This window comes from Brassica napus, chromosome C7 (assembly GCF_020379485.1).
Source record: "Brassica napus cultivar Da-Ae chromosome C7, Da-Ae, whole genome shotgun sequence".
In the NCBI taxonomy this organism is placed as follows: domain Eukaryota; kingdom Viridiplantae; phylum Streptophyta; class Magnoliopsida; order Brassicales; family Brassicaceae; genus Brassica; species Brassica napus.
The window spans coordinates 34516978-34531344 of NC_063450.1; the positions used below are offsets into that span (position 1 = coordinate 34516978).

The 14367-nt window shown below is 33.7% G+C and overlaps 2 protein-coding genes across 5 annotated transcripts; one reads left to right on the plus strand and one right to left on the minus strand.

Annotated features, from left to right (window-relative positions):
- Positions 1-2408: 2408 nt before the first annotated feature.
- Positions 2409-3630, plus strand: LOC106411557 (protein HAIKU1). Of its 4 annotated transcripts, none has more exons than XM_013852343.3 (2): positions 2409-2604; positions 2786-3630. In XM_013852343.3, exons 1-2 carry the CDS (start codon positions 2487-2489, stop codon positions 3484-3486), a joined length of 819 nt encoding a protein of 272 aa, XP_013707797.1. In that variant the 5' UTR covers positions 2409-2486; the 3' UTR covers positions 3487-3630. The 4 variants fall into 4 exon arrangements, with proteins under 4 accessions (XP_013707797.1, XP_013707798.1, XP_048618351.1 ...); XM_013852344.3 differs by having other exon boundaries at positions 2460-2604; positions 2776-3630; XM_048762394.1 differs by having other exon boundaries at positions 2472-2628.
- Positions 3631-7442: 3812 nt separating this feature from the next.
- LOC106407039 (abscisic acid receptor PYR1) lies at positions 7443-10413 on the minus strand. Its single transcript, XM_013847814.3, has one exon. The coding sequence runs from the start codon at positions 9217-9219 to the stop codon at positions 8572-8574; it is 648 nt and encodes a 215-aa protein (XP_013703268.1). The 5' UTR covers positions 9220-10413; the 3' UTR covers positions 7443-8571.
- Between the last annotated feature and the right edge of the window lie 3954 nt (positions 10414-14367).

Here is a 14367-nt window from a genome sequence, read left to right on the forward strand (position 1 = left end):
CAACAAACTTTGAAAAAACAGAAGAGATGGGAAGTGGTGTTCATATGGACAATGGATTGGAGTGTTCATCGTTATCCATGTGTACACATACTTTTCGCTATCCATGTGTACAAAATAATAGTATCTATTTACCAAAACAAGAACCATGTTGGCCATTTACAATAAAAAATCTCACTGTCCCGTCCCATACTCCCCAACCCTCTTCTTTCTCCTCCCCACACTCCATCATCGGTAGCATTGTCAGCTGCAATCAAAAATACACAACCAAAAAACAAAATCAATAAGAATCTCAGATTGTGTACACATGTACAACACAAACATCATTTACGCTCGTGTTCATTTAAAAAAATACCTACATTTTCGAACTTGTACACAAGTACAACTTCGTTAACCATTGTACACATGTACACCACATATTCAAGTGTACAACTTACAACGTGTGCAACCTACAACCTACAACCTACTAACCTGAGGATCATGCTCAGCATCTAACACGTCGGCCAATGACACAAAATTCTCATTCCTCTCATTAACTGCTTCCTCATCCGGTTTTGCGGCCTCTGTAAGACAACAACAAACATAGCAAAATCGAAAACAAATTGAAATTATTTCCTAAACCCAAGCCCTAAATCTGTGTAGATCGAGAAACCAAAAAAAAAAAAAAAGAAATCACCTTTTGATGTCATCGCAGTTAACTCGCCTCCAAAGAAATCACCTTTTGCTTTCTCCTTTGTTGCTCGCTCCACCGTGTAAAGGTCATGGCGCCGCCTCTGCAACACGACTAGCCGCTTCTCGAAGCGAACTAAACCGACCAGAAAAAAACATTAAACTTCACTCACCATCGTCTACATCTTTTTCCGGTCGCTTCCGCTTCGCCGTCATCACCAAGTATCCCCGTCGTCTCTCCTCTGTAGTTCACCATCAGGTATACCGTCGGTGATTTGGAAAATTAGGTCTATCAATTGGGTAAAGTGAAATATTACGGTTTTAACTTTTCACAGGCCCAAACTTGTTTAATTAAACAAACCACACTGCTCCAAAAAATCCACCAATCATATACTAGCTTTTTAAAATTTAAAATCACAAACCAGAGTAACCAGAAAATTTTGGTCTTTTACCCGCATGCCCCCGACTGGTTTTGCTTTATGGAGGACAAACCTGACTTTCACCATCAAAAAGTGTGTTAGTAGCAATAAGTGCTCTTCAGTGTAATAAAAACACAAAAAGTGTATATTTGTGTTATAAACTCTTAATAAATTCACTTATTTACATGCTACGCCATTTAACTTAATTTTTCATACTATCTCTACAGAGTGTGATTGGTAGTGGCTGTAGATACTGTCCATAGCCATATTTATTTCTACAGCACTAAACACACAGCAATCAAATTTTAATAAAAAATTCAAAATCACATCTGTTGAAGTAACCTACAGCTGTACAAGTGCTCTGTAGAGCCAAAAATCCAAAGCAATTTTTTGGAGTTTTATATAAAATTCTAAAGCAATAAAATCTATAGCCACAACAAAAAGTCTACAAATTTTTTTCTACAGCAAATTTTTTAAAACCACAGTCATTACCAATCGGACCCATACATCTTTCTTTCATTTTTCATTTTCATTTTTTTTTCCTCTTCTCTTTTTTCTCTGTCTCTTTCATTCTTCGATCCAAATCTTTTGTTCTTCGATTTTTTTATTATTATGAATTCTCTGTTTCTCCTTCTTTTTCAGTCCGTTTTTCTCTTGTTCTTCAACAGATATATTCTTCTTTGAATCTCTTTTATTCTTTTATGAATTCGATCTGTTTTCTTCTTTTCTGTTTTATTGGTCTTTCTTCGCGATTTAAGATTTTTCTACGATTTCCTCCTCTTCTTATTTGATTTTCTCTTTTAGATCTGGCATGTTACAGGATATGAAAACTGTAAAAGAAAAATTTCAACCTAGAAACAAAGTTTTACCAAGTTATACAATCATTCAAATACAACTTTATATAACTGTAGAACTTGGTTAAACTAGATACAAAGTTTTACAAAGTTGTACCTCGACAATGGTAAAACTTTGTGCCTAGTTATACTATGATATACAATCGTTTAAGTACAACTTGATAAAACTGTAGAACTTGTAAATTGTAAGACCGTAAAACTTGGTAAAATTTAGAATTTGGTAAAATGGTAAAACTAGGTGAAACTTAACCTGGATTATTGAGATATAAAATTTTGAAATTTGATTTAGAGGAAAAAATAAGAGCAAAATCAAAATTGTCTTATTTCATTAAATATAAGAGTATGGAAAAACTTTTTTGGTTCTTTGAGATTATTTCTCCAGACGAGACTGAATGTATAATTTTTTAAAAAATCTTTGCAATAAACAAATTTATGTTATTGACACTAGTACTCAACTTGTTGATATGTTTAATCCACTTGTTCGTTATTGAATAACTATAAGATTAAGATTGTAAAAGTAAAAAAATTAAAAGAAATATATGAAGGGATGAGAGCAAGAAAGTCAAGAAAGCCATACTTTCCTTTGTTTTTATCTTTAAAGCCTCTTTGGTTTGTTCTTCTTTCTTTTGCAAATCTTCATTTCTCCGGTCAAATTCTGAAAACGCGTAAGCTCTCTTTCTCGTTAAAAGGTTTAAAAACCCCTATGATTTCTCTTGTCTTAGAGACTTTCTTTGTTCAAATCTGTGTTCCAGACACTGTGATTACGTAATAGATTAAGGCTTTGTGGGTTCTCTGCTAATCTCTCTCTAAGAATATTTTTATTCTGTTCTTGTTAGTTTGTTTCAGGTTTAATAATGGATGATCACAATAATGATAATCATCATCAGCATCATCTAGGTGTGAATAAGATGGGAAAAAACATCCGTAAAGAGCCATCAAATCAGCAAAATCAACAACAAAATCCTCAAGCTTTGGTTTATAACATCAACAAGACCGATTTCAGATCCATTGTTCAACAGTTAACCGGACTCGGCTCAGCTTCTTCTGTCAATCCTCCACAGTCAACAAACTCAAACCCACCAAAACCTCCAAATTCACGGTTGGTCAAAGTTAGACCAGCTCCTTTGACTCAAGTCAACCGCCCTCCACCTCCACCTCCACATCCAGTTCAATCGAATCCAATGGCCTCTGAACCGGTTCAGCCTATTAACCAATTATCAATCAACCCGGCCGAATCTCCAATCTCGGCTTATATGCGTTACCTGATCGAATCAAGCCCTGTTGGAAACCAACCTCAACCACACGACCAAAACCCGGTTCAGCCATCAACTGGTTTGTTTCCTTCACAACAAACCGGTCCTAATCCAATGCTATTCCAGTCTCCAGTTTCGCAGTTTGTTTTGTCGCCGACGCCTAGATCGCCGTTTCCATTATTATCACCCAATTTCGCGTTTTCACCGCGGTTTTTAGGCAGTAACGAGTCTCTACCTCCGCCGTCACCAGGCTTTTTCTTCCCTTTGCTCAGTCCATTATGGAAAAATCAATAGCTTATTAGTAGTGTGTATAAATAGTCTTGTAAACACAATGTAACATGTATTAGGAAGACAATTGCTCATTTCGATTTATGTATTGGATAATTGGAGTGCTGCGTTTGGATTTAATGCTTGAAAATCAACTTTTTTTTTGGCATCCTTGAAATTCAACATTTATATGTTGTTTATCTTATAATATATATAGGGGATACCTTACTTATATATTCTTGACCATTGTCTATTATGTTTGCAACTTACGAAATAATATAGTTGATCAGCTATACAAGACGTCTACGAAACTTGACGACAAGCGACAAGTCTATCAAATTTTATAAGTTAACAATATATATAATATCAAGGTATAAACTCAAATGATAATTATAATAACGATACCAACAAAAAAATAATACTAGATAAATTACTATAGACATGTATGTATTAAGGCCTAGAATAGAGAAGTATGGACAAGATAAATTCATGTTTTTTTTAAGGCATATATTCATGTTTCCATGAAAATTTATACTATATTGCCTACTCACCAATTCACCTCTTTCTATGCATATTCTCATTGAATAATAAAGCTCTGAATAGAAATGAATCAAATGATGTAAACAAAACAAATATGGAGTAGACCAATACTATCAATTTTGATTAATATGTTTACTATTTTATCTCCATCAAATATGTTCTGCACCATTTCTATTTACCAAATACTTAGAGCATCAGAAGTGTCTCGAGAGAGATTATTTCACCCAAATTAATGATAAAAACAAAAACATAAAAGAGTGAATAAAAATTAAATGGTTTCTGAAAATAAATGTTCAAAAATCTTCACACAACTGCCATCTATTTAGTGGGAACAAATTCTTACAAATATTTTAAATTTTATTATTCCGAAAGTTAAATTATGATTGGTATTCAATAGAGTAAACTGGTGAAAATGAAAAAGTGAAATTGGAAGGAAAGAAAAAAAAAACAAAATCGAGAGCGAAACATTTTTTTATTTCATGTAGAGTAACTGATTTTTCTATTTTTGTTTTTTTTAAGAGTAAATAAGCTAAAAACATATTTTACGATTGGTGAAAACTAGAGTAACTAGGTATAAATTTGTTTTACTCTACTATAATAACGCTAAGAATACCATTTAGGCACACTCTTAGTTTTTTTGTAATTGAAGAAAGTTAAATCTAGATGTATCAAAGACACAAATCTAACTCACATATGAATGTACATCTCACAAATAGACTATTTCCTAGGTATTCAAATGGACCGAAAACAATAACTTATATTCGTGTGGCCAAAGAGGATCGAACCTTAGGTTCACCGTATCGAGCTTCCCTTCAAGTGCTTCTGGCCTACCACTGCGTGGTTGCACACTCTTGGTTTTGAGAAGCTAAACCATAATATCGCTTTGTTGAGTTAGAAAGATTGCCAAAATAGTACAACAACTACCATAAAAGTTTACAAAATCGATTTAGAAAAAACCTGTAAACAAAAATTGGATGATAGATTTTTCAAACTTTAGGTACCCCAATCCTACTCATAGTTAAACAAAAGAAGGTTGATGTTAATCATTAAAGTCGTGGTGCTAGAAAATCCTATCATCTAACTGGTTCACACTTCACAGACATCATATCATTAAAGTCTGGGCCCTTTGATTTACACTTTTTATCAATAAAATTTATATTTCACTTTCTGACTTTCTTTTATTAACCAAGTTGGCAGGCAACTTGCAGTACCCACTAGATTTGTTCCTTTCTTTCCTATTGGAATAATACGAGAAGCATCCTCAGATTCTCACCTTACGCTTCGATTTACTTACCCTTTTTTTTTTAACACATCTTCGATTTACTTACTAGTTACTACCCCTGTTCCGAACTACGCCAGACGCTAGTCGGGCGGCGCGTCTGGTGGTAATCCCGGACCTAGCAAGTTACCGAAAAATCGGAGAGTAAGCGGGGAGTAATCAGAGATTTATTTTAGGGCATTTTATGGTCTTGTGGTTATAGGCTATATATATCTGATGAAATTCTATAAAGAGCGCACGGCGTAGTGCCTAAGTGGGTTTTTAAAAGCCTAGTTTTCTAGGTTCGAACAGGCCAAAGTGCATTTTTGCCTGTTTTTTTAAGTTTATATTTAATGAAGGGTATTTACGTTATTTACCGATCATCTTCTTCCTTAGATTTCTAGGTTTTCTGCGATTGGAACTTGACGGCTCCTTGGTTTTCTACGAGTTTTACACCATGTTTCATCGTTTTTTTGCCTGATTTCGTGTAAATTTCATGAATCTTGCATCTATCAATCGATTATAGGCTGAACTGAGTTAAAAATTGGGTTTTTAAGGAATTCCCGATTTTTTGAGCGAATCACTCCAACTCGCCACAGTTGATGGCCGTGTTACGATTTTTCGGCGACTATGCGGTCCTCGGCGCCGCGTTTTCGAACCGGGGTTACTACATATGCCTTTCCACTAATAAAATGTTACTCCCTTTGGTTTAAAAATGAGAGATAATCTCATAATCCGACTCCAACTTTTGTAAAATCAGTTACCTTATTGATGGGCCTGATTGTCATTCAATCTCTTCCCACTAAATGCCCAGCCCACCTCCCAAAAATGAGCATAAGTAAAATACACCGGGACCATCTCTAATTGTTCCTCTATTTTTTAATTATTCTTCTATTTTTTATTTACAATCCGATTGTTCTCTATTTTAGAGTGAAAAATGAAGTGATCAAATAAAAAAAATATATTCTATATATAGAAAAAACTCATTTTTACTCTATTATAGAGTGAAAAATAGAATACTATTAGAACACTTTTACTCTAAACTCTATTTTAGAGTGAAAATAATGTAGTGTTGGAGATACCCTTAGAGCATCTCCAATGACACTCAGTTTTTTTCTCTATAATTTACACTAAAATAGATCGACTCTATTGTAATGTAACTTTTACTCTAATGGTGTTACCTTATAATAGAGTTGTTCTATTATAGAGTGAAATATAGATGAATGTCATATTTTACTCTATATTTGGAATGGAAAAGTGACATTCCTCTATATTTCACTCTATAATAGAGTACTCTATTATAGAATTACACCATTGGAGCAAAAGTTACACTATAATAGAGTTACTATATTTTGGCATAAATTATAGAAGAAAAAATAGTGTCCCATCGGAAATGGTCTTAGGACAATGGAGTTTGACAAAAAAAAAAATCAAAAATATTAAATTTGGAAATTAATGTAGGTTGCCACTAAAACCCCACTTAAAGATACCATTCTAATTCCCATTCCCAATTTTATTTTGTAGTAAAATATTTTCTAGTTCTACTCAATTTCACACTATATTCATGGAGTGAGTTGTTTTTTTTTTATTTTTGGTGCAAATGTTAAAATTCATACTATTTTTTGAGTTTTTACAATGTTGCAAAGCAACTTATTACAAGGAGCAGAAATAAAAGAGAGAAATAAAAAATGTTTAATCCACTTATTTCTCTGGAGTGAGTTGTTTGTTCACGACAAATGTTTAATCAGCTGAATATTTCCTGTCAAACAACAACAAAAAAAATTGAAAATTAAATTGAAGAATCGCCATTGATTTTTCCATTTCACAACTTAAAAGTTTAATTTAAAATGTGTTTCCGTTATGACAAATTGTCACACACACTAGCTAAGAGCATCTTCAAGAGCAACCTTAAAACCTCAAATATAAAGTTTTATCTACTCCAAGAGCAATCTCAAAACCTCAAATTATAAGGTTTTGTACAGTGAAACCTTATATTTGAGGTTTCACTGTACAAAACCTTATATTTGAGGTTTCATATTTATTTGGTCCTTATACTTTTCTGTCTTTTAAAAATCTTCATAACTTTCTTGTTTATCATTTTAGTCCATACAATTTAATATCTTTTATATATTCTTATAAATTTAACTTTTACATATAAATTTCAATAAATATATAAATGATTAAATAAAAACAAAGCATAATATTTTAATAATATTAAACAAATATTATACAAGACAATATTACATCAAACAAGTTAATACAAAAACTAAAAATGCATAAAATAAAATTACATAAGCAATATTACAATTATACTAATATTCCGGTAAACCTGATCCCGAACCTTCAATATCACTAAAAAGTTGTCCATAAAAAGTTGGTGCATTGGGAGGCTGTTGTTGTCCTCGAGTTCTTTTCTTTATAATTCTTTCTTGTTCAGATCGAATAAACTCACGAGTAGTATGATCACTGATAGATTCTAGGTTTGTTAGCAACATTTTATTCTATTCGTGCATTTCTTTAAGGGCTAGTTTTTTTGCTTGGTTTTGCATATGTAGCTGAGTTAATTCAAAATTCTTCTCCGTAGCTGATGCATTTTCTTTTAAAAAACCAATGACTTGTTCATTTGATGAAACCAAAGTGTCAACTGAAGAATTGTTACCTTCTGAGATTTTTCTTTTGAGTTTTGCTTTCTTTGATCCAATGGGACGCTGTGATGAATTTGATCCACCATCATCACTACTTAAGTTGATTGAAAATGAAGACAATCCCAGAGATTGTGATGTTGGAGAACAAAACACAACTAATTATGTATTTTTAAGTTTTTTATTTATATGTAATATGCTATTAAAATGTAATAGTTTATTAATAAATGTTGTTTAAAATATTTTTGTTGTATGATTTTAGATTATATAAAAGTTTTATGCTTTTATTTGAGGTTTGTATAATGTAAAGACTGTTATGTAAAAGATGAAAATTTTTAAGGTTTTTTTTGAAGTTTACTCTTGGAGAAGATCATCCTTAAACCTCAAATATAAGGTTCAGTAAACCTTAAATATAAGGTTGCTCTTGGGAGATGCTCTGAGCCAGATCAAGTTATTTTTTTTTTTTTTCTCAGATGGCTTTAAAGTAAAAAGTAAACAGCTATTCTAACGTTGGATTTAACTTATCGAACATTCCAGTTTCCAATTATCCAGGAGACAACAATAACGACCAAAAGCAAATTACAATTCAGTAAAAAAAATGTTACAAAGGAAAATTTTATTAAACAAAAAAAAAAGATGAAATTCCCCAATTTGTTTTCGTGTTCATTACTTTCACATCACCGGAGGGTTTCCTCCGTCGCCGGAACTCCGACTCATACCTTCAGTAATCGACGCGAGCTTCTGAAGATTCAGTTTAATCACAGTATCAGCAAACAAACGCGTATCCTCCTCCGTGTTCCCCTCCGGCACATCCACGACGTACGATTCAAGAACAACGGTCCAGATCCGTCCATCTCTCTCGAATCCATGAACCGTCGTCACCGACTTGTAATTCCTCAGCCTGTGCTCGCCTCCGGTGATGCTAAACCCCGTCACCCTCCGCTCGTCGTCGAGGAGATCGAGCCTCTCCCTCGACGTGTTCGCCGGAAGGCCGCTGATCACGTCCACGTAGCGCGTGCACCCCACTCGCATCTCGAATCCTTCTTCGACGGAGCATCTTTTGATGAAGTGTTTGTAAATCTGGGGACGATCGAAGCGTCTCACGACGGACCAGACGGTTTCGGGAGGGGACTGGATGCGTTGGGCGAGGAGGGAGGAGCAGCGACCGGGACCGAGTTGGTAGGTGTGGAACTCGGTGATTGAGTCGGTTAGCTCGGCGAACTCGTCGTGAGTCAGCTCGGAAGGAATCATTTGGTGATGGAGAGTAGTGGTTGTGTGAGTCTCTTGTTCCCCTTCTCTGATTGGCTCTGAATCTGCCATTGGTGTCGAATTTAAACTTGCTTCCAATTTGGGGTCGAATCGAAGAGAAGATGAATTTGAAAGAGGAAGGAAGTGTAAAACTTAATCACTGCAAAATAAAGGGTAGGTACGTAAATTTAATACTGTTGGTTCTATTTTTAATTATTGGTTACCACATAAATGTCATTAGCCACTGAATCTTTCGTACTTTTATTTGATTTTATTAAACCATGAAATTAACCAACAAATAATTTAGGCTACTTAGCACCATTTGTTTGTATTCATGAAAGCTTGCATCGTCATAAAAAAATAATAATTTAGGGGCGTTGAAAGTTTCATTATATGCTCATATATATATATATATATTTTTTTTAAAAAAATATTCGTCTTTGTACGTGAAGCCATTCGCCTAATTTATAAAGTAAAAGACATAAAGCTATAACACTTCCCAATCAATCCCTATAACTAGACTACCGGCCCTTTTCTTTTAAATTATAAGTTTATAACTAAGTTATGATTCTAAAATTTATAAAATTAGGAAATCATAGTAAATTAAACATATTATTTCCTACTCGTGTATCTAACTTAGTTTTGCGAGCTTGTAATTTTTAAGAGAATTTTCAGTTACTTGTCCATTTATAAGGAAGGATGTGAGTTTATATTTGGCCTGTTTTACATTAAAGGATCATTTAATGTTACTAAGGTTAATATAATCAATGATAAACCTCAATACATACAAGTTCAATAAATTTAATTTTTTTTATACAAACTTTTAAAAATCAAAGAAAATGAAAAATAGATAATTTTTAAACATCTCATAATGAATTACTTCATATGGATTATATAACTGAGACCCTACGTAATAACGATGAACTAGGTGATAATCCGCGCCCTGCGCGGAGTGAGTGATCAAAAAAGATTTTTTAAATTTTTTTTACAGATATTAGAAATTTTAAAGTTATAGGCAAAAATATTAGATCTAATGATATATATGGAACGAAAGTGTGAATATAATGTAAGCTTAAGTGTTTTTTTTGAAAAATATATATATTTTTTTTAAAGATTGTTTTGTGTAGTTGGTTATGTGTAAATTAGATATATTTTATGTAAAAAATATATAATAGTATGCAATAACTTTTATTAATTTATTATAAATTTAAGACAAAACAAAACATAGGAAATATAATTATTGATTTCATAATAAAAATTATGATTATAATATTAAAAACATAAGTAATAGAAAAATAAAATACGAAAGAAACAAATTATAAGGAAACAAATAAAAACCTGATAAAACTAAGATGTCGTGAAAATGGTCTTCAAAACTTCTGGTTTGCAATCATATAGACAGAAATAACTAAGAATTAGTTTACCAAACAAAACATACATACTTAAAAAATTCACTAAACGAACTGATATACCACCTTTCAATCTAATAATAAGAAAATTATTCATGTATACCTTTTGATCTTTTTGTATGAACTATTAAAACTCAGAGACTATAGCTTTTGCATTTTTTATTATGTTCATTGTTCATGGCTTTTGTACACATGTACGCAAAAGTTTGATATCCACATGTACAAGAGAATCATTGTCATTGTTTATAGCTAGTGTACTTTTGTTTCATTGTCATTGTACACGAAAATCATTGTCATTGTTTATAGATGTGAATCACTGTACACGAGAATCATTGAACACGAGAATGATTCATTGTACACGAGAATCATTATAGATGTGAATCATTGTACACGAGAATCATTGTCATTGTTTAACTTCCTCCCCACCTCTATCTCGTCCCTTAGATTACCTGTGAGAATTTAAAGAAGAACATGGGGATGTAAATCAGAACGGAAAATAGTGGCGGAGATGCCATAGAACGGTGGCAAAAATACACAAGACGTCGGAGAACAGTGGTTGAGAACTGATAACGGTGGCGGAGACGGTGGAGAACGGTGGAGGAGACACCGGAGAAAACACCAGCGAATAGAGCAAAGTATCACGCGTGGCGGCGGGGGAAGCACATGACGTTGATTGTATCTATGCTGTCGTCTACGTCGATGTTGCCAACGTCTCCTTTTCATGTATCTTCATCATCGTTTACATTTCTACTGTCATCTACGTCACTGTGGTGTCACGGTCGTCTACGTCAGTGTAACCGTCGCCGTTGTGAATGGTGTCATAGCCTTCGTCGTCGTCTACGTCACCGTTGATGTCTTCTACGTTATCATTACACCACCATCATCGAAGATTTGACCGGAGAATATGTTATGATTTAGATGAAAGATGATAAAATCTGAGAAAATAAAGAGGTAAACATAATGAATATGTAAAGATTGAGAAAGAAAATAAATTAAATTATGTAGAAGATACAATAAAACCGTTGATGTTAGATTGACAAAAAAAAATAATCCAACGGTTAGTGTGTAGATATATGTCATGTCACACTTTGTCTACTAAATCTGAGTTGTTGGATCGTGAAACATATATATCAGTGGCTGTGATAACATCCCGCCTAAAAGCACGTCTTTGGTTTGTTTAGTTAAGGCATGACCAATTACAAACAAACTAGATAAGTTAATACAAGTGGGCTTTGTTAGAAAAAAGTGTGCTAGGAGTATAAAGTGACCTATACTGATATAAGAAATTCAAAACTGACCTTGAGTGTAATATTTTCTACAAGTTATAACCTTATGACTAGGACAGACCCATAGGCCATCGCCGGTTGTTTTTTGGCAGTCTTTCAGACATTTAATTTGAATGTCTATGGTAATATAAAATATACGTACACATACACTTAAGTATATAAGAGCATGTTTAATGATGTTTATTAGGACGAAGTTCTTAACAGAATATAAGAACTTTACCTTCCATTAAACATGCTCTAAATTGACACCAGTACAGTGTTATAGTTATTTTGATCCGTCCTACATAGTTTTCGTGTTTATCTCCGATTCCATATCGTTTACTTTGTCGTTTATTTTCTAATTCTAGTTTTTATTTTATTCCTGAAGGGGACAATGAATATATTATCATTATTTTAAAATTTGTACGGATATTCGAAGTAGGTTAGAAAATTACGACATCGCTTGCTCTTGATTTATTGCGAGTTGACTTATCTAACACCATATTATACATTACATATGGGAGATCGTATCTTTTTTTTTTAAACGCCAAGTACTTGTATTAAACTAAAAGTCTAATGGAATCAAACGGTTGTAGTCGGTAAAACGAAAATAGCTAAAACATGATAAAAAAATAGAGGTGGCTAAAAAAAAGAGATTTATAGAGAAACTTCACTTATTGTTCTAAAGTCCGCTTTCAAAAGAACACAATAAAGTTAGATTTGAAATTGACGTTGAAAGACCGAATCAATGAGTTATAAAAACAGTTAGAAACCATCTCTGAAGTTGCTTGGATTGTTGGGGAGAGAGGAGTTGGTTGGCATTCCATTAAAATTCCTTGGTTGAAAAAAATAGAATCGAAAACTTCAGTTTTAGAATACTCGTCGGATGAGACAATAAATTTCATTTCAGGACAAACAATGATAATACTTATCATGGCTGTTTTAGATTCAGTGAGGTTGGAATGCGTATATAAACCATAAAGGAGAACTCTAGGCGAATCCGAACATAGAATGCAAAATTAGAAAATGACCCCATTAAGAACTCTATATTGAACCTGCTCCTAAAGGATTAGTCAGATTTTTGGATTGGATATCCCGAGTTATCAATGAAAATCTCATGTACGGTTCTGTAGAGTGGCAGTATGTAAAGTGTATTACGCTAAAAGTATTTCGTTTATTTATGAAAAGGAGAATATCCTCTATATATTAATTAAGAAACACTACGTAGAGCCGTAAATTGGATTAGTCCACGTCCATTAGTCCATATCCATTTATCCATTTATTGTTCGTGGACAAATAATGACCATGTCCATTAAGAACCATGTCCATTAAAGACCAGACCCACTAACACCCATGTTTACATGGACTGCCATGGAGTCCATAATGGATCATATAAGAAAAATTTAAATTTTAATCTATAAGCCTACAAATTTTACGGTAGAAAAATCGATTTTACGGTTTTGCCGGTCAAACTCGGTTTTGACGGACAAACTCGATTTTGCGCTTTTGGCAGGAAAACTAGATTTTCCAATCTTGCAAGGAAAACTCGATTTTTCGGGTTTGGCAGGAAAACTCGATTTTTCGGGTTTGGCAGGAAAACTCGATTTTGCGGGTTTGGCAGGAAAACTAGATTTTTCGGTTTTGGTAGAAAACACAATTTTTTTGTTTTGGCGGGAAAACTTGATTTTCCGGTTTTGGCGGGAAAACTCGATTTTTCGGTTTTGGCGGAAAAACTCGATTTTGCGGTTTTGGCGGGAAAACTCGATTTTTCGGTTTTGGCGGGAAAACTCGATTTTTCGGTTTTGGCGGGAAAACTCGATTTTTCGGTTTTGGCGGGAAAACTCGATTTTGCGGTTTTGGCGGAAAAACTCGATTTTACGGTTTTGGCGGAAAAACTGATCATGTCCTCATTCCTCAAGTTTCGACTAGGCAAAACAAAACAACAAAAAGAGTCACAATGAGTTGGTTTGGATTAAGAAAACAGTCGAATTACTTTGCGAGTCGAATTACAAAGCAACAACAACAGACGAAGGATCGCGATTTGCTAGTCGCCTCCTAGAGCTCGAGAGAAGATGAATGGAGAGTCGGAGACTGGAGAATGGAGAGTCGGAGACTGGAGAACAGAGAGACGAACGAAGACACTTTCTCCGATGGAACTCAGTTTCAATCGCCAAAATCCCCAAAGGAGTCGCAGAAACTCTCTTTCACGATGAAATGAAATTTTCCAATTTTCCCCCAAATTTTGGAAACCTAGAATTTTTTTTAATTGGGCTGCCCATGTCCTTATTAACCAAATCCACAAACACCCATAGATTACTCGGTTTCCCAATTTTGACCATTTAAAGCCCATCTGAAAATATGGGTATACCTAATGGAAGCCCAAATATATTTGGACATGGATGCCCATTGGACATCCCACCCATTTTGGAGCTCTAACACTATAACTTCTTTTTGTAAACACATGTCATCAATAAGATGATTCTTAGAATCATTGGAGAAATAATTTGGTTCATCTAATTATATAATAAGATTTTTATTAAACTAAC